Below are 19,132 nucleotides of genomic sequence, written 5' to 3'. Positions count from 1 at the left end.
CAGTAAGTAGGTACCTAAGTATAATATTAAAAACCCATTTTGTAGAATATTGAAATTCACTAATAATAGGCTACTTGACAATTTTTTTAAGTTGGTCTTAAATGGTTAATATTTGTCCTATTATATCAAAAAAATTAACACTATATTTTTTTACGCCCTAAAAACCGTAAAACTTTAATTTAAAAAAATATTTTTCTTAGACAGGTGAAAACACTGTCGGCCATGTTTGGCCGATAGATTATCTGTGCTCTGACGTCATGCATTTGTAAACAACAGTATAACCCTGTGGTTATATGGTTTACGGTTTTTAGGGCGCAAAAAAATATAGTGTTAATTTTTTTGATATAATAGGACAAATATTAACCATTTAAGACCAACTTAAAAAAATTGTCAAGTAGCCTATTCAATTAAGTATATCGAGTTTCCACAAGTTTCCTTAATAGGAACAATTTAAAGCATAGGTAAGTAATAATATTATCTCTGCCTACCTTAACCATGTCCTCATAGAACAAGAATAACATGTTCGGATGATTTCGCTTCTCCCAGGCTTCAAGTACATGTTCAAAGTATGGAGACCAGAGAACTATAGTAAAAAAATGAATATTTAAAAAGACACGTCAATACATAGATTGACATTTATATTGATAATGCGTAAATGAATGAGTTCATTCCTTCGTTCATTCATTTAAGCATTATCAAAATCAAGAAGGTAGGTACCTAGGTAAAAAAGAAATACTTAATACTTAAGTATTTGTAGTTGGAGTTGTGACCATAGTTTTTTAATTTCTATACCTAGATAGGTACCTAAATTCCTAGTTTAAACTTTCAATGAAAAATCTTCTTCTGAGGATAATTTTAATTTTGCTAATAATAATTATCATCAAATCAAAAGTAACAAAAAGCACCGGAATTGACTGACAGACAACGGAAAACCTAAACCACTGGGCTAGAAACTTGAAATTTTTCATGTAGGTTTTCTGTATAGGTTACGTACTACCTACCCTCCTAAGAAAATGTAGGTAATAGATAGATAGGTATTGAGAAATTTCAACGGGAGCCTTAAAAACCTATAACCTAAACGGGCGAAGCTGAGAAATGAAGAACGAATACAAGAAGGGAATAATGTACTTATAATCTACTGAAAATATATCTTACTATTATTCGAGATGAAAAATTTCCAAAAGGTCTCAAAATCTTTATCAGGTGATATAATCCTCGTAAACTTATAAAATTTATAGTAAGAGATGGCTACGTCTCTTGGATCACGTGCTACGTATACCACCTGTCAAACAAAACACAAAAATATTTCATTTTTCCAATTGGGTATTTTACTACTCTTGAATTTGATAAATATTATTATTTTATTATAAACTAGGATGAAAAGAGCGTAGCGAAACCAATAATTAATCTATGGATGAAAATAATTACGTACGCTGAAAAAAATATTAAAATCCAACAAAGATTTACAAAGTTACAGGCAATTAAATTTTGAAGTGGGAGGGTCTTCTATCCCTTTCTCGCAAAACGAAAATTTGTATGAAACCGCACGAAGCTACTATGGCATTTGTCAAAATGACGTCATAATTCCATATTGCTATCTCTGTCTAATCAGAAATATTTAAATGCTTATAACTTTTATTATTATTTGATCGATTTAATTAGTTTTTTCAGTTTACATCATTATTTTTATCCTAGTTTTTAATAAAGTAATAAAAAATTCGAGTCAAAAATTATTAAAAAACCGACTTCCAAAACCACTACAAAGTAAAAAAAATATTTTTGTTTCTACACGCGTATGTATATTGAAGTCGGGTGAACTTCACGCTTTGATTTCTAGTTTCTTTTATAATGCTCGCCCGACTTCGTAGGTAGGTACCTACATATAGGTACAAACATATTGTGTACAAAAATTATTTTTTACTTTTTAGTGGTTTTGGAAATCGGTTTTGCTTTTTAGTGTAAGTAGTCATTGCTTGGTACCTAAAATATCAATTCACCAGCAAATCTTTCCAAATCCACACATCTTAGGAGTTCAGTACCTTGCAGCATCAGGATTGACGAGTTGGAACTTGGAATTCAATAACAAATGTACAGGTATGCTCGGCATTTACAATATTATTTCACCAGGAATATTCTTAAATCTCGATGGTTTAGGAGCGCTGTAGCCTGTACCCTGCATCGTCAGGTTGAAGGAGTTCTAATATAAGTAAATTTAAGTCTACCACACTGGTCAAGTGCGGATTGGTAGACTTTACACACCTTTGAGAACATTATGGAGAACCCTCAGGCATGCAGGTTTCCTCATGATGTTGTCACCTTCATAAACCAAGTGATTGCTTAAAACGCATATTTTACTCCGAAAAATTAGAGGTGCGTGCCCGGGATCTGACCCCCGTACATAGAAGGCCAATGTTTTAACCATTAGGCTATCACCGCCCGCTCCCTCCAAGGAGCAATTCAGTCCCACGATTGTGTAAGAGAAACGTATTCATCGTTATCGTAATCGTCAAAAAATTCTGCCCTTTGATTGGTTGATTCGCTGTTTACATTTTTCACAGCCAATCAAAGAGCAGAATTTGTTGACGATTACGATAGCGATGAATACGTTTTTCTTACACTGGGGGCTGGTCATAAGATGCAATTTTTATCAAAGCTTGTTCAACCTTCGTAGTGTCCAATAAGGTAGGTGGTAGTAGTGACAGCGGCAGATGGCTTTTAATGAATCTCGGTGACGGCATTTCCTCCAATTCCTTAACTGATACAGATAATTGAGATTTTCTCAGTTGTTCCTTCTGATAGTCGGTTAACGGGAGAGTTTCTACGTCATACATGGCTGTTATTCTGCAAACACAATACGAGCTCTATTATCATCATCATGATCAACCCATCGCCGGCTCACTACAGAGCATGGGTCTCCTCTCAGAGTCGGAAGGATTTTGGCCATAGTCTACCACGCTGGCCATGTGCGGATTTGTAGACTTTACACACCTTTGAGAACATTATGGAGAATTCTCAGGCATGCAGGTTTCCTCACGGAGTTTTCCTTCACTGTTAAAGCAAGTGCTATTTAATTACTTAAAACGCACATAACTCCAAAAAGTTAGAGGTGAGTGATCGGGATCGAACCCCCGACCTCCGATTAGAAGGCGGACGTCCTAACTACTAGGCTACCACAGCCTTTGTGTTAATATAATAATATAAGTTGAAATTAATTGTAAAGTTTGTAAATTTTAATTAGTACCTACAATTACTATAGGTACCTATATCGTTGAGTTATTAACTGGGTTCGTCAAAATAAGCGAGCGTACACAAAGTAAAATACGAGTACATTTAATTTTAATTGTAATTTTCTAGTATAATTACTTGTCGGTTAAAAACTTACTCCATGAATGGAAATCTTTCATTGATGTTTGTTCTAGCCTTCTCGTAATCTAAATTGTTGCCTAACAACCATACTAGTTCCTGAGTCAAAGTTGTTCCTGTAAAAGTAATGAGAATAAATTGTGAGATAGAGTAAGTACCTATGTCTTAGTAGAGAGTAGAGAAGTAGTCTTGAATGAGGCGACTTGAGAGTCTATGGAGCTGATGGTGAACGAAGCGAGCTGCTGACATCCGTAGCAAAACTCAAATAAGGTCGAATAATAAACATCTAAATGTGTACCGTATTGCGCTGGAACCATGTCTCATTAACATCGAAATGACGTCATTTTGACGTCAGCCGAAATAAAAATATACCATCAGCTCGAAACTTCAGTCTAGTGCTGACGTCACTAAAATGGCGGCCATGCGCATTAGCAATTTGCGGGACTTATGCCGTTTTTATAAATTGCATCAGCAAAATTAGTTTACACTGTAAAACGCATGATTGGCTGAGATATTTTCGCGCCATTCAAAAATTTGATTTCTGTGCAGGTACATCGGCGTGACTTATAAAAGTGGTTAAGTATAAGTGGTACTTACAACAGTATGTTTATACTATACACAACTAACTTTGGTAACATTTTTAAAAACATTAAAATAATCATGTAAAAAATATTGTTTTCGTACCACTTGCTCAAAAAGTGACATTCAATGCCACAAAAAGCGTACATAACAATAGTCATTTTAAGGGCCGGTTGTTTCAACAAATTTTGACGGACACGTAACCTTTAAATATGGCGCTAACGAACGTAAGTAAAGAAAAAGCGTTGATTCAGCATCTATTAGCGCTAACGTTCGTTAAATAGTTACGTTTACGTTAACCAGTGCTGGCGCCATTGGTGATCGTCAAATCAGTTCGTAACTTTATACTTCTTACAAACGGAATATTTTATTTACAAATTAAAATGGAATCAATTTAATGCAATGCTTTTAATTGTAGTTTTTTTGAAGATGAAAGAGAATTTGTAAGAAAGAAAAGTTAATTTTAGGGTTAGTTTCGCAACCAAAATAACAATGACAAACAGTTTTTTGTACAATGAAGCAACGCTCTTAAATTAACAGATGTTAAAGTTCGTCTACGTCTGTTAAATTTTAACGAACGTATCTTACGAAGACCAATGGTTTGAAACAACCGGCCCTATATCTGTTAAAAACAGGGAAAGAAGATTGTACTGAATTTCATTCATCCCCTAGGGAGAGAATGTGATTTAAATTTGGAATACTTAGGTACCGAAATTTATACTGAACTTTTTTTTTTGTTTTTTTTTATTCAGATACAAGATAGCCCTTGACTGCAATCTCACCTAATGGTAAGTGACGATGCAGTCTAAGGTGGGAGCGGGCTAACCTGGAAGGAGTATGGCAATTTTTATTAAACCCATACACCTTTGGTTTCTACACGGCATCATACCGGAACGCTAAATTGCTTGGCGGCACGGCTTTGCCGGTAGGGTGGTAACCACGGCCGAGGCCTCCCACCAGACAGACAGACTACATCTGTGTTTTTTTTTTTTTTTAATTACTAACATAAAGAATGTTTAACAAATCCAATTTAGACACAGCAAAAACCACGAAGGTTTACACGATTGGGTTTGTATATAAAGCATTGTACATCTTTTTGAAAAAGGAATACGCATTTATTATGCAGTTATGATTATTAAATAAAATTACGAAAACCGACGAGGACGTATGAGATTGATGCCTTTGCTTTTCCGACAAAAAAATATTAGTCTAGGAATTTGCCGCGTTTATGTTTTCTTCAAATACGTAAACGTTAAGTTTATTTTAATTTATTTTTATAAATAAGTTAATGTTCTAAAAATACGTTTAATAAATGCTTATATCAATGTGTGTGTGTGTGTTAATTTTTTCGCAAATGGTACGAAAAGTAGAGTATTTACCTCGGTGATAAAGCTGTCTTAGTCTTGGGTGAACTTAAATCGTCACCCGCGACAGGACACTGCTTTATCCCCTTGGTTAATAATCTACTATTTCGTACCACTTGCTCAAAAAAGTGACATTCAATGCCACAAAAATCGTACATAACAATAGTCATTTTTAATCTGTTAAAAACAGGGAAAGAAAATTGTACTGAATTTCATTCATCCCCTAGGGAGAGAATGTGATTTAAATTTGGAATACTTAGGTACCGAAATTTATACTGAACTTTTTATTTCTTTTTTATTTATTTATTCAGATACAAGATAGCCCTTGACTGCAATCTCACCTAATGGTAAGTGACGATGCAGTCTAAGGTGAGAGCGGGCTAACCTGGAAGGAGTATGACAGTTTTTATTAAACCCATACACCTTTGGTTCCTACACGCCATCATACCGGAACGCTAAATTGCTTGGCGGCACGGCTTTGCCGGTAGGGTGGTAACTAGCCACGGCCGAGGCCTCCCACCAGACAGACAGACTACATCTGTGTTTACACCATTGAGTTTTAAAGGAAGAAAAAGGAATACGCATTTATTAAGCAGTTATGATTATTAAATAAAATTACGAAAACCGACGAGGCCGTATGAGCTTGATGCCTTTGCTTTTCCGACAAAAAAATATTAGTTAAGGAATTGGCCGCGTTTTTGTTTTCTTCAAATAGGTACATAAACGTTAAGTTTATTTTAATTTATTTTTATAAATAAGTTAATGGTCTAAAAATAGTTTAATAAATGCTTATCTCATATTATTATTGTGTTAATTTTTTCGCAAATGGTACGAAAAGTAGAGTATTTACCTCGGTGATAAAGCTGTCTTAGTCTTGGATGAACTTAAATCCCTCGCTACACTCAGGACTCGTCTTAAATCCTTCGCTTCGCTCGTGATTTAAGTTTTTAACACCCTCGCTACGCTCGGGAGTAAACCTCGACTCCTTCGTTACGCTCGCGATTTAAATCGTCACCCGCTACAGAAGACACTGCTTCATCCCCTTGGTTAATAATCTACTATTTGTTTTTTTGAACTGAACTGAACGGAATTTTTTTTGAATTCTGTTTTTACAAACATTACGCACAAATTCATAGCAACATGTGTAAAAAAATTACATCTATACGTTTAACCGTTTAAAAGATATAAGAAATGGTTAAACGTCATCCCAGCAAAAAACTGAATATCTTCGAAGTGTTATGACGCTCAAATTTAATTTTAGCACGCACATTTACCTCTTAAAAAGCCCTCTTAAAATTCATGGACCTATTTTTTTTCTCGTACGTCCATTGGGGAAAAAATGTGTAGCTGGGATGACGTATTCCTGGCAGAACGCGTTTTTTTCGAATATCTACTTATTGGTTGGACGCACAAATTTAAAACTTTCACGCACAATTTCACGACGTTACGCACTAAAAGTCTATCCAACTCAAATCCAGAAATTCAACATTATTTTGCTGGGATGACGCACACTTTCGTGACTGGACCTCGCTAAATACAGTTAGCTGAAGATTGGGTCTTGGCATTCCTGAGGATTGTTTAGGCCGCAATTGCAACATACACTAATGTATGAAAAGTATTATCTATGACAATTTATAAAATACAATAAACAGAAATACCAAACTTATTCTAGAACATAAAAATTACAGATCGAAAATATCATCTAAACCACCGCAACGAGGCAGGGTGCCCAGAACGCTGGCAGCGTTACCTCGTTGAATGGCCAGACTAATATGCTGACCGAGGTAACTGCCAGCCCTCCGGTCCCCCGTGGATTCCGCGAGACGGGATGAAAGGTCCTTAAAAAAGGATCTAGCATCCTCGCCCCACGAACCCATGAAATTTATAAAATTGTTTTCTAGTTAAAATTATTTAAGTATTTTAATGAAGAGAATAACTTACTTACCTGATTTTGGGTAGGTAACAACGAAAGTATCATGTGAACTCAGTGGAAAGTTGTAAATATTTGCAGCCACTGACAAAAATAGTTTAGGCATGAAGTATTTTTTTGGACCAATGCGAATAAAGTCGCTCGTATCTACAAATAAAGGATTACTTATAAACATAAAGATATTTGCGATTTTCAAATAAAAAATCTTTTAAATAAAAAAAATCTGATACAAGTTAGCTCTTGACTGCGATCTCACCTAATGGTAAGTGATGATGCAGTCTAAGATGGAAGTGGGCTAACTTAGAAAAGGAATGACCGTTTCATTAAACCCATACTCCTGTCGGTTTCTACACGGCATCGTACCGGAACAATAAAATCGCTTGAATCCCTGGCTTTGCCGGTAGGGGGGTAGTTAACTATATTATATTTTAGGAGGCATAAGTAATTCCATTTGAAAGGACTTTTTATAATTACACACCCGAAGCTTGGTAGATTAATTTGCACTTAAATGAACCAAAAGCTTAATTTGCTGTAATCCGCTGAAACAGGTCGAATCTGTATGGTGCAACATGCAGCATGCGAAATGCACCGCCCGCCCTCCCACAGCTAAACATGCAGGAAGAAGCTGTTTCAGCGGATTACAGCAAATTAAGCTTTTGGTTCATTGTATATCATGGACTTCCGCAAAGTATTGCTTTTATACATCATTTGCACTTGTTTTAAAACTTAAGAGAAGTTTCCATAGCGCGCTCCTCAGCACCTTCCATACAAACGTACGTAGTTTGATTTTCGTTTGAATATGAACCAGTCAATCTCAACGAAATTTTGTAGACACGTTCTAGAAACATAAATATCAGTGTCTGTGATTTGTCAGATTTCCTTAAAAATGGGTAAATATTTAAGCCCGTGTAACTTTAATACTACATATTTACATATTATATTACATTTTACCTCGGACAAAGAATTAGCCTAGCAATTCAAAGGGGGAACGCTGCCAGTATCTTCGGAACCTTGCCTAAGGGGACTCCTTTTAATAATATATATTTAGTTATAATATTATATTTTTTAAGGTTTTAGTTTCATTGTTTTAGTCAATTTTTAATTTTTTATCTTAGATACTCCATTTTCATGTAGAAATTTGTCAGTAAATTCTCGATGCGATGTTATTTTTAATTTCACGGTAAACGAAATTTACAGAAATGTGGAAAACTAAAGACAGAATCTGATATTAATTTCTAGAACGTGTCTACAAATAACGTAAATTGGGTATTCAAATGAGAACCAAACTTTGTTTAGAGCACGTACGAATAAATTCCTCTTAAGCTAAGTTAAGTCACGAGTTCGCACCAACAATATCGAATTACAATCAAGAAAGTAGAGATGAACCTTACACATAATCTATATCTATAGAAAAGGAAAGCTGACTGACCGACTGACTGATCTATCACAGCTGAAACTACTGGACGTAAACATATTATTATGACGTGGATTGCCGCTAAGAAAGAATTTATAAAATTCAACCCCTAAAGAGGTAAAACAGGCGTTTGTGCAGTCCCATAGAGAAATATTATATCAGTAGGTACATATATATGTAGATCAGTACATATTAATTCAATGTGTAGGTAATCCACGCGGATGCAGTCGCGGGCATAAGCTAGTATTACATAATATCATACGATTTTTGTTCCTTTTCACTACTCATAACTTACTAGTTTAGTAAACTATTACGACTCTACTTAGTTAAAATTATATTTAAGTAAGTAGGTACCTTGATAATATTCCATTAGCTCTTGGTTTTCCTGAGTAACCACTATTTCAACCTCGTAAGGGAAATCTTTAATTTTGGTTTTATCCATCACGCACACTTAACTGTTTTATAAGGTTTTTACTTTTTATAATATTACCTAATACCTAATTGGTAGGCAGGTACAAATGTCGCCGTACCCAATCGCAAAAATAAATAAATTGATAAACTACTTTGCAAAGATTTTATAGTAAGTAGAAGAGTTGTTGTCTGTTTGTCTTTATCTTTATTGATTAGATTAATGTACTTACCTTTACCTATCTAAGATACAAAAATATCTGATAACATTTTCTCAAAGCATAGAGTGCAAGTAATAATCAGTTATCAGTCGTATGGGGGTGACATATCAGGCCGTTTTTAAATAAGATTAGTTCCATCTTACCAAAAACCATATTCTTGCAAAAATAGTCATGAATTTTTAACAGTTATTGTTGTACACTAAACTAAATTTAATATACAGATAGATATATACAAGAACGACTTGATTTTTATTCCTTTGAATACTTAGTTTAGTTATCAACAATCTTTCAACTAAAATTAAAATCCAACATATTTTTGCTCACTTAGATTATATCTTTTAATACTAGTCAAAACAACAGTTCGATTTATGCATAGTTATTTTTTTTCATATTTGATAACGACTATAATATGTACTGTGATATAATTCTTATAGAACAAAAATAATATACCTATCCTTAATTTGCACTACCTAATATATGAATTAGCCACTTACCATCCTCGGATTACGAATAGCTAAAAATTAATAATACTTATGAGTTTTTAAGTATCTTTATTTTATTTTAAGAAAACACCATGGACTTTTAGTATGGAAAATATATTGATGAATATGTCTTCTATACGCATATTAAGGCTTAGCAGTCATTACAATTATTATTGTTATTTATTGATTATATTGCCCTATTAAGTCCTAAAAAAACTTAATTAAAATAAACTAAGCTCAGATTGGTGTTAATTTTGTTAAACTAAAATCTAAATTGACTTGTTATTAATTGTGATAGATTGCAGTATTTTTCGTCAAGTCAATTTAGTTTGTTTCGTCAAATTGGTTTATGTAAAAAGACTAAACATTAAATAAATAATGCTGTATTCTTAAAAATAAACCTATAAATTACATTCATTTTCATAGTGTTTAATATTACCGCAAAGGCGTAGTGATTTACTGTTAGATTCTGATTCATTAGTTATTACGCTTTTAATAGTTTAGAGATAAGTATTTATAGCCACCCTTTTTTGGTTGTATAATATTCGATAATGGAGAAATATTGATATTTACCATTTCTGTTGTATGCAGAACTTTAACGAAAATAAACTAAATAACCTAATAAAACAATCGCGTTTGTAAGTACTTAGTATTGATGCGTAAATATCTGCTTAAAAAAAACGGAAATTTTTTAGCCCTCTTGGCTGAAACTAAACTAAATTTTGTTGAGTTAAAGATTTGTGTATACCAGAATTAGTACAAGTATCTTATTATTGGATAACTTAATTTATTAATCGATAAGTTAACATACAAAAAAAATATTGAATTGTTTGTAATGATGAGTGTAAAATTAAAATATGTGCGAAATGGAATATATTCAATAGATTCCAATAAGTCGCCAAGTTAGAAGTTGGGATACCTACCTACCTATAATATGAGAATTTTATATCATACCTTAAATATCATATTAATATTTCTATAATAATAATAGGTACCTACATATTGCTAGCAACAAAAAACAGATTTACACTTGATAAAAATATCTATGACAAATTTTGTAGTATTATAACTAGTTTAACTATTATTTTCATCATCGTTGCTGATGTTTCTAATAGAAATAAATTATGCCCTATATCATACACACTCAGCTTTGTATGTAAATACAGAGATATAGCAGTGTTACGATTAATTCAAAACCTACGGTTACTATTTTTAGCTTATTGGCGACTATTGTACAAGTTATAACTACTATTATCAAATATTTTAATTAAATAAATTAGCACGGAATCTGTTTATTGCGTTTTTTTTTATTCATAACATAATTAGATACGAACCCGATTAGATACATTTAGGCAGCTCCTGTTGTGAGGACCAAATTGAAAACTACATGCATCGCTGCGTGTGCGAATATTAAGTTTTATAACTTGTTGGTACCTAGTTAAACCAGTGATTGATGTAGGTTTTAAGAAATCGCCCTACGGGATGCAGTACGCGTTGACTTAGTTTTCCATCGGGACAGTCTCGCTCTGAACTTAAATGATGGTTGCCTTCATGGCTTACTTAAAACGCTGCGTTCAGTATTAATGTAATAATTATTATGGTTTAAAAGTATTTTTCGCCGTACAAAGCACTGAATACTGTAGTTACGTACTTTCCATAGTTTTATAAAAACATCAGCGCTTTCAGGAACATTTTTCTTTTCTTGTATGGTGGCTTTTTGTAGTGCCAGACTATAATATTTTATCTTGATAGCTGTAGAGTGTAGACTTATTTCAGAACGCAGCTGTACCACACGTCATTTTGATGCTGTCATGTCAAAAACAAAATGTCATTGAATGTCATATATATATTTCATTTTCTTATTATTTCTTATCGTAACGCGATTTGCCTTGTTGAGTTGTGTGGAATTATAAATTAAATGTAATTTGAAAGTGAATATAAAAACAAAAGTAATCTTTAGCAATCCGGGAAAACAATTTCGCTAACGTTGAGATTAAACCTTTTTTTAGGGTTCCGTACCTCAAAAGGAAAAACGGAACCCTTATAGGATCACTTTGTTGTCTGTCTGTCAGTCAAGAAACCTACAGGGTACTTTCCGTTGACCTAGAATCATGAAATTTGGCAGGTCGGTATTTCTTATAGCAGACATTGGGGGAAAAAATCTGAAAACCATGAACTTGTGGTTACATCACACAAAAAAAAATTGAAGTCATGAACTAATAATTAGTATTTTCAATTTCCGAAGTAAGATAGCTATATCAAGTGGGGTATCATATGAAAGGGTTTCATCTGTGCATTCTAAAACAGATTTTTATTTATTTTTGTGAAAAAATACGACTGTAATACGGAACCCTCGGTGCGCGAGCCTGACTCGCACTTGGCCGGTTTTTATTCAGATACAAGTTAGCTGTTGACTGGTTCTCATCTGGTGGTAAGTGATGATGCAGTCTAAGATGGAAGCGGGCTAACCTGCAAGGGATACGGCAAGGGATTTTATTAAACCCATACCCCTTTGGTTTCTACACGCATCGTACCGGAACGATAAATCGCTTGAATTACAAACTTGTCATTTTTAGCGTTCCGTACTCGAATGGTGCCAACGGGACCCTAATTTATGTTAGGTTGGATTAGGTAGGTAATAGGTTAAGTTTAAGTAATAGGTAGATAATTTTAACCAAAATTAATAGGGAATGTTGGACGTACCCACGTCCTACTTGGAATGGAATGTTTACCTGAGTAAATTATGAAGGATAATAAAAAAAACTTTTAGCTGACTTAAAAAAGTAAGCTAGATGTCTAGTTTGACGATTTATCTCATTAGAAAGCAACTTGATGAAAATTAATAATTAATAAACATAATTAAAATAAATAAACTTCATTTAAATAAAAAATACTTAAAGTAAAACCTATTCGTATTCAATGAAAAGTTCAACAAAATAAATAACTTAAATTCTACAACAGTCGGAGGATATTAATTACGTCGGAACTGGAACTACTTCAGGTGTACTTTCTGGTTTGGCAATGCGAAGGTCGTTGATAGATTCACACGTAAGGGTGACCGGATTTCGCCTCCGCTCGGGTCCACACTGTTCCGTCGCTCCAATAAGCTTCATCTCTTCGTGAGGCTCGGCCTCCAAGCGCCGCCGGCCGGCGATGACGATCGCACTACCACCGTCAGCTTCCACAACCTTCTCACCCTCCGTACCGATGATAACTCTATATGGCGTGCTAGGTTCCACAAACGCATCCAACGAGTTTGAGACATCAGCCCTGTCCTGTGCGATTGGTTCGTCTCCACTCCTCTTCGAGTTCTTCAAAAGAGCACTAAGCAGACTCATAGGTATTTTTTTCGGCAATGCAACAACAAATACTATGTTTGAGACATCGGCTTGTACGTTGAAATCTCCATCCTGCCTCCGGTCGTAGGTCGGCGCGGCGGCGACCGCGGCCAGCATGCATGCGAGGATGATGAGGAGCATGGTGCGTGCGTCGGTTACACCCTGTGCTCGGTGACTGCGCGCAGCCAACTCTCGCTCCGCTTTTACCAAGAACCCGCAAACCAGTCGCCGGATAAATCGAGAGCACTGTAACGGTTTAAACGACACGATCTCACTGTTGGTTTTTACATACGGCACCAGGGCCGGCTACAGAACTTTTTGGAGCCTGCAACGAAGTTACCAAGTGGCCCCTCCTAAAAAAAATATTCAAACAGTCTGCACCTACATGAGGGAAAATTTGAGTGCGTAGCGATTTTTTTGCTATTTTTCAGAATAATTAGTGAAAGGAAGAGAGAAATATACATTCTAAATAGCACGGGATTTTTTGTATAAGTACGCTGTTAGCATAGCAAGGGCGATTCCTTTGCACAAGTGTACCAGACCATTGGCCAGCAGGGAGAAGTGGCGAATGCTCGTGAGGCGCATAACATCTGCCCCCAAAAACGTCACTTCGTGATAACCACGGACCACTCTGCCAAGAGTGTTACGACGAAGAATAAGAATTCAACATTAAACACGATAAGTATAACAAATATGACGTGGCCCGCTAAGGCCCGGGGCCCAGACGCATAAATACAGCGTCTGGGCCCCGGGCTTTTAATAATTTTGTTCTTCCTTTTGCCGACTCTGTATGGCACGCGTGATACTTTGCTACAATATTCGCTACTGATTGGCGATTGCTGACCGCAAGAGCGCAGGATGTAGAGCCGCAGTAATGTTTATGTTATTGTGAGCCGGTATCACCACATGTGTCACCTTTGCATGCGTTGTTTACCTCTTAGTATTTTTTTTTAATTTATAGACTAGCGCTTGACTGCAATCAGACCTGCTGACAAGTGATGAACTGATGATGCAGCCTAAGATGGAACGCGCTTGCCTAGAAGATGGCTATTCAATCTTGACTTAAAGGTAATTTAGTATATGGAATTGTATTTTGAAAGTAAAAATAAATATTTTATGATCTTATGCCGCATCTTTGTTATCTCAGTATAAATATTAATGTTTGTTTGTCTGTCTGTGTGTCTGTTCGATACTTATGCAGTCGCGCATCATTCATCCGATTGAGTCGAAACTTTGTACAGTTTGTATTAGGACTTACGGGATGCTTTTTTACCGTACCATCAACATATAGGTGAGCCGTGAGTCGCATTGCAACGTATAATATGCTGAGCATTAGCTAGGAGGTAGGTATACCTATTTATAAAGTTACCTAAAACCTCAGTCCATTTAAAACCTATAGCATTTTGTTTCTTGAAGGTTACGACCTGAAGACCTAAAATCTTGAACCCAAAAACTGGTCTAAGTATATCGAGATCGCAGGCTATTTTTAACTTTCACGATTGACACAGTAAAATACCGCTTTTTGCTTTTGCAAATAAGCTTTCATATTTTATGCACAATTAGATTTTAATAGTTTCCGTTTAAAATCTCACTATCTCGTAGGAATCATAGAAAGTTTTGAGAATCTAGAACCAATCTGATTATATTTTTTACCGTCTAGAAAGTCTGCCCAGAAGGGCAAAATTCGAATCGGGGTAGATCTTCGAGGTACACTTCTATCAAAAATTGAGTGAAATCTTTATATTCCGGAAACATATAAATACGTACCTACTCAAGTAATTTATGTAGTTCAAACCGTCCAATCTGACTACTTATATTTTTTCCCATCTGTCTGGGCACAAGTCACAACCGTCACCGCCGTCGAAAAGGAGATGTTTAGAATCGGGCTAGTACACTTTTATCAAAAATTGTGAGAATTTTTTATATTCCTGGAAAAACATAAATCAGTAGGTAGGTAGGTAATTAGTTCAAATGGTACAAAAATAATTTCAAACCAATAGTTTCATCGATTTTTAATATGACGCCCTAATGGCGCCTTACTGTTTGGTCCAGTTAGTCAGAAAAAATAACTGTACCTCGAGTATTTATAAGTCTATGTGTAAGTACCTCCCAGTATTTTAACAGGATGTCGTGTCGTGATGTCTCATTGAGTCAGTCAGTTGGTCACCTCTGACTGTAACCGCAGGTTATCGATACGATAACCGAGTATCCTACAAACGGCGCACGCGCACAATTCGTTCGCGAGAGAAGTTGGTAGGTCGTAGACATAGTTGATAGTATAGCATAATACCTATTCAGAGCTGTGATAGCCTTTTGGGGGTGGTCAGGGGATCGAACCCGGGCAGCATTTCTAATTTTTCGGAGTTAAGTGTGGTTAAGCAATTAAGTATCACTTTCTTTAACGGTGAAGGAAAACATCATGAGGAAACCAGCATGCCTGAAAGTTCTTTGTAATGTTCTTAAAGGTGTATAAAGTCTGCTAATCCCATTGAATACCTACCTACTAGTGGCTAATCCGCACTATGGCCAGCATAGTGGATTATGACCAAAACCTACCTATTTCATTCTTCGAGAGCCTTGCTCAGTACTAGACCGGCGATGGGTTGAAATGTTTATGATTTAGCTGACTAAAGTCAGAAGACGATTTTGACGAAATTAGAGATAGTTTGCATTACGGACACGGGCATGGCTATTTTCAATCCTGGAAGGTCAAAGAGTTCTAACATAATTTTTTTAACAGATCCATTGGACGCAGTTGCGGTCATCAGATAGTCCTCTATAAAATCATAAAAATTACATCAAAATTCGAGCGGAATTTTTCTCGAGTAGGTAATACCTATCCTATCTTTTTTTTAAATATTACCCATTATTCCCCTTTTCCCCTCCAAGTAAGCGTGAAGCTTGTGCTAGGAGTAGACTATAGTTTATCTGGCCTGGCTAAGGGTAAAATAGGTTCGTATGAGGTGTAGGTATTTTGTGTGTTTTCATGTCAGTAATTATCGATAGACAAATTATACGCAGTGCAGTTATCTAAGCATCTAATCCTAAAGTATTCAGTAGGTACTGTTACTTACCTGTATCAGATCTTGTACCTAGAATCTAGATACCTATCTATTTACAGCTAAGTGTCGGTGTTAGCGGTCAATCGATCTTGTGACGGGAAGAAATTATAAATTTTGTATTACAAAGTACTGTTTCTTGCTAATAAGATTTAATAACCGTTATTGCAATTTGCAACGGCTTATATAGTTTCATACTACGTTCTAAGTCTAAATATATAAAAGGAAAAGGTGACTGACTGACTGACTGATCTATCAACGCATAGCTCAAACTACTAGACAGATCGAGTTGAAATTTGGCATGCAGATAGCTATTATGACGTATGGCATCCGCTAAGAAAGGATTTTTGAAAATTCAACTCCTAAGGGGGTGAAATAGGGGTTTGAAATTTGTGTAGTCTACGCGGACGAAGTCGCGAGCATAAGCTAGTCAGTACCCTTATTATAAATGCGAAAGTGTATTTGTTTATTGGTTTGTCAAATATCGATTTTTAGCGTTAACTTTTTTTTTACTTATTTTTAAGGAACCTGTTAATCGGGAATCGAACCCGTTAATATTCATCGACAATATTCTGAACTTCATTTCAGAATTCACTTACTTATACAATTAGAAAAATAAAACAATACATATCTTTTTAGGGATTTTTCAATAAAAATTATCATTTATTTTCAACAAAACAATTCACATACAATCATACGACTTAAAAATAAGTTAAGTATCTAATTAAAACTAGAAATAAATAAAAATAAATGCATTTTGCATATATCACTCAAGACTCGTGGCTACATTATGGCCTAATTTTTTATTCGAATACACCAGAAAGAGGGTATCTACTTAATGCTTTATCTTACTAGAACTTATTCTTCAATGATGGCGGGTCTTTCTTAACAAAGGTATCAAAACATGCGCGAGGCGATTCTTCAGTCTGGAAAGAAGAAAAAAGTACCTAAATATTTTTAATTTTAAACGATTTTAAAAAGGAGAAGGGTCTAAATTTATGTATTTTAAGGTAAGCTTTTTGCCCTCTGCTTCGCTAGCGTGAATTTCGGGTCATACCATACTGTAAGTCAACGAAACGACTCTTTTAACTTATAGAGCAATTTTAAGTTCTCGCTGCTTTCGAACAGCGGGAGTTTGGTCTCAATCGGTCCGCTGCTGGTTTAAAATTTAAATGCGTGATGTGCACACGAACATAACAATATAAACAAACTGAAGTGCCTTTAGTTTTATATATAGAGAGATATAGTAGAGAGGTAGAGAACGGAAAGGCTATATTAATTGGTATGTGAGACAACTACACTATATTCATGCAAATAAACTTTGATAATTATTGATTTTGACGCAGAACTTTTCGGAGTCATGTGCATTTTAAACAATTATTAAAAATATCACTCGCTTTAACGGCGAAGGAAAACATCGTCAGAAGCCTGCATGCCTGAGCGTTCTCCATGTTCTCAAAGGTCGATGGGTCATGGGTGTGATCATGAAATGATTTCGAATTGTCAATCAGTCAAGTCGGTAAAGTGGGGCAAACATTTTATCATCATTGATGAGATATTATGATAACAACTGACAACACAACGTTTATTGATGAGATAGGTACCTATCAGGAAGTAACGAAAAGGCCAAAATTTAGATGTGAATAGATAAATGCTCAAGTTTTGAGATATATTAAACGAGTTGATTCCTACACTGAAAATGTAGATATGGAAACTTTTTCCATGTTTGTTTTATCGAGGTAAATAATTTTCCATTAGCACGATGAATTGTATTTCTAAATTCATTCGTGTCATTGTTTTTCCAATTTTTTTTAAAATAGCCAATTAGACAGACTGATGGGTTATTATAAAAGTATAAATCAAATACAATAAATAAAACTAATTCCGATAGCTATTAAACAAAGATTTTCTTTTTTATCAGTTTTTATACAGATTGATTTATGTCTGACCTTCTGATGCTAATAACATATGAGTGGGTACATCATGATAGATTACCTTTGAATTTTCTCTTGCTTTCCCGGTTTTCCCGCAGACGCAGACTTTTTCTGGGGCTTAGCGTCAGAGCTGAGACTAACATCGCTGAGTGGGGCTTCGGCGGGCTTGTCCGAATCAGGTTTGGCATCGCTGCTTACTTCAGGCTTGGTGTTCGAGTCCGAACTAGATGAGCTCGACGAACTCGATGAACTGGACGAACTGGGCGGTTTTAAAAAGTCATCGAGATCAGAAATGTCGAATAAATCACTGAATTCTGAAGCGGCGTCGAGGAGAGTTTCTGCTGGGGCCACGGCGATGACTACTCCGTCGATGTTTAGTCTATAGTTCTCAGTGCCATTCTGCCTTTGATCGTAATGCTTTTCGGTGCAATCAGGAGCAGGCGCAGCGAAGGCCACAGCCACCAGTGCCACAAGCAGGGCGACCACACATTTGTAATTGACCATCGCGTTTGTTTGTTGGAGTCACACTGAGCTTGCGCTAGCGGGACCGTCTTTGTAAGCACAGCGGGCTGCAACTTTTATTTATTCGCCGAGATAGCGGTACAGACGTGAGACGGCTTCGATCTTACCTTACCACCCAGTCAAGCAAAACTGGAATTGATACGCTATGTAGGCCGTTATATGTTCATGTAGCAGGAACAGTATTCACTGCCGTGGTAGCGAAGGAAGCCATTCAACTTTTCTTAGCTTTTTACAAGTAAGTCGTCAGTAGGTACTTATTATAAATGTGTGGTTATATTATTGAAACTCAGGAGGCATAACTTAGTAGGTACATTCTAATAAAAGTTCATAATTTACCTTGAAAGGAGATGGTATGTACCTACCTACATTATTAATAACAGCTGTCGAATAATATTAGATGAGATGTATCTAACATTATTCGACACTAGCTGATGCCCGCGACTTCGTCCGCGTGGAATTAGGTTTTTTAAAAATCCCGTGGGAACTCTTTGATTTTCCGGGATAATAAGCCTATGTCA

The 19,132-nt window shown here is 35.6% G+C and overlaps 3 protein-coding genes across 3 annotated transcripts in view; all 3 read right to left on the bottom strand.

Annotated features, from left to right (window-relative positions):
* LOC117996417 (uncharacterized) overlaps positions 1-9,320 on the bottom strand; it is a 29,951-nt gene extending 20,631 nt beyond the window's left edge. The window contains exons 1-5 of the mRNA XM_069509634.1: positions 9,005-9,320; positions 7,252-7,383; positions 3,383-3,479; positions 2,664-2,841; positions 1,156-1,282 (exon numbers count right to left, since the gene is read on the bottom strand). Of these exons, the coding sequence (XP_069365735.1) occupies positions 1,156-1,282; positions 2,664-2,841; positions 3,383-3,479; positions 7,252-7,383; positions 9,005-9,092 (622 nt within the window). The 5' untranslated portion in view covers positions 9,093-9,320. The remainder of the gene's footprint in view (positions 1-1,155; positions 1,283-2,663; positions 2,842-3,382; positions 3,480-7,251; positions 7,384-9,004) is intronic.
* Positions 9,321-12,622: 3,302 nt separating this feature from the next.
* On the bottom strand, positions 12,623-13,358 carry LOC117996206 (uncharacterized). Its single transcript, XM_034984235.2, has one exon. It carries the CDS (start codon positions 13,238-13,240, stop codon positions 12,737-12,739), a length of 504 nt encoding a protein of 167 aa, XP_034840126.1. The 5' UTR covers positions 13,241-13,358; the 3' UTR covers positions 12,623-12,736.
* Positions 13,359-16,788: 3,430 nt separating this feature from the next.
* Positions 16,789-18,701, bottom strand: LOC117996367 (uncharacterized). The gene is made up of 2 exons (XM_034984423.2): positions 18,154-18,701; positions 16,789-17,084 (listed from the first exon to the last, which is right to left on the bottom strand). Exons 1-2 carry the CDS (start codon positions 18,594-18,596, stop codon positions 17,024-17,026), a joined length of 504 nt encoding a protein of 167 aa, XP_034840314.1. The 5' UTR covers positions 18,597-18,701; the 3' UTR covers positions 16,789-17,023.
* Between the last annotated feature and the right edge of the window lie 431 nt (positions 18,702-19,132).

This window comes from Maniola hyperantus, chromosome 3 (assembly GCF_902806685.2).
Source record: "Maniola hyperantus chromosome 3, iAphHyp1.2, whole genome shotgun sequence".
NCBI lineage: Eukaryota > Metazoa > Arthropoda > Insecta > Lepidoptera > Nymphalidae > Maniola > Maniola hyperantus.
Note: the sequence above shows the minus strand (reverse complement) of the source record. Positions and strands in the feature narration are given on the sequence as shown.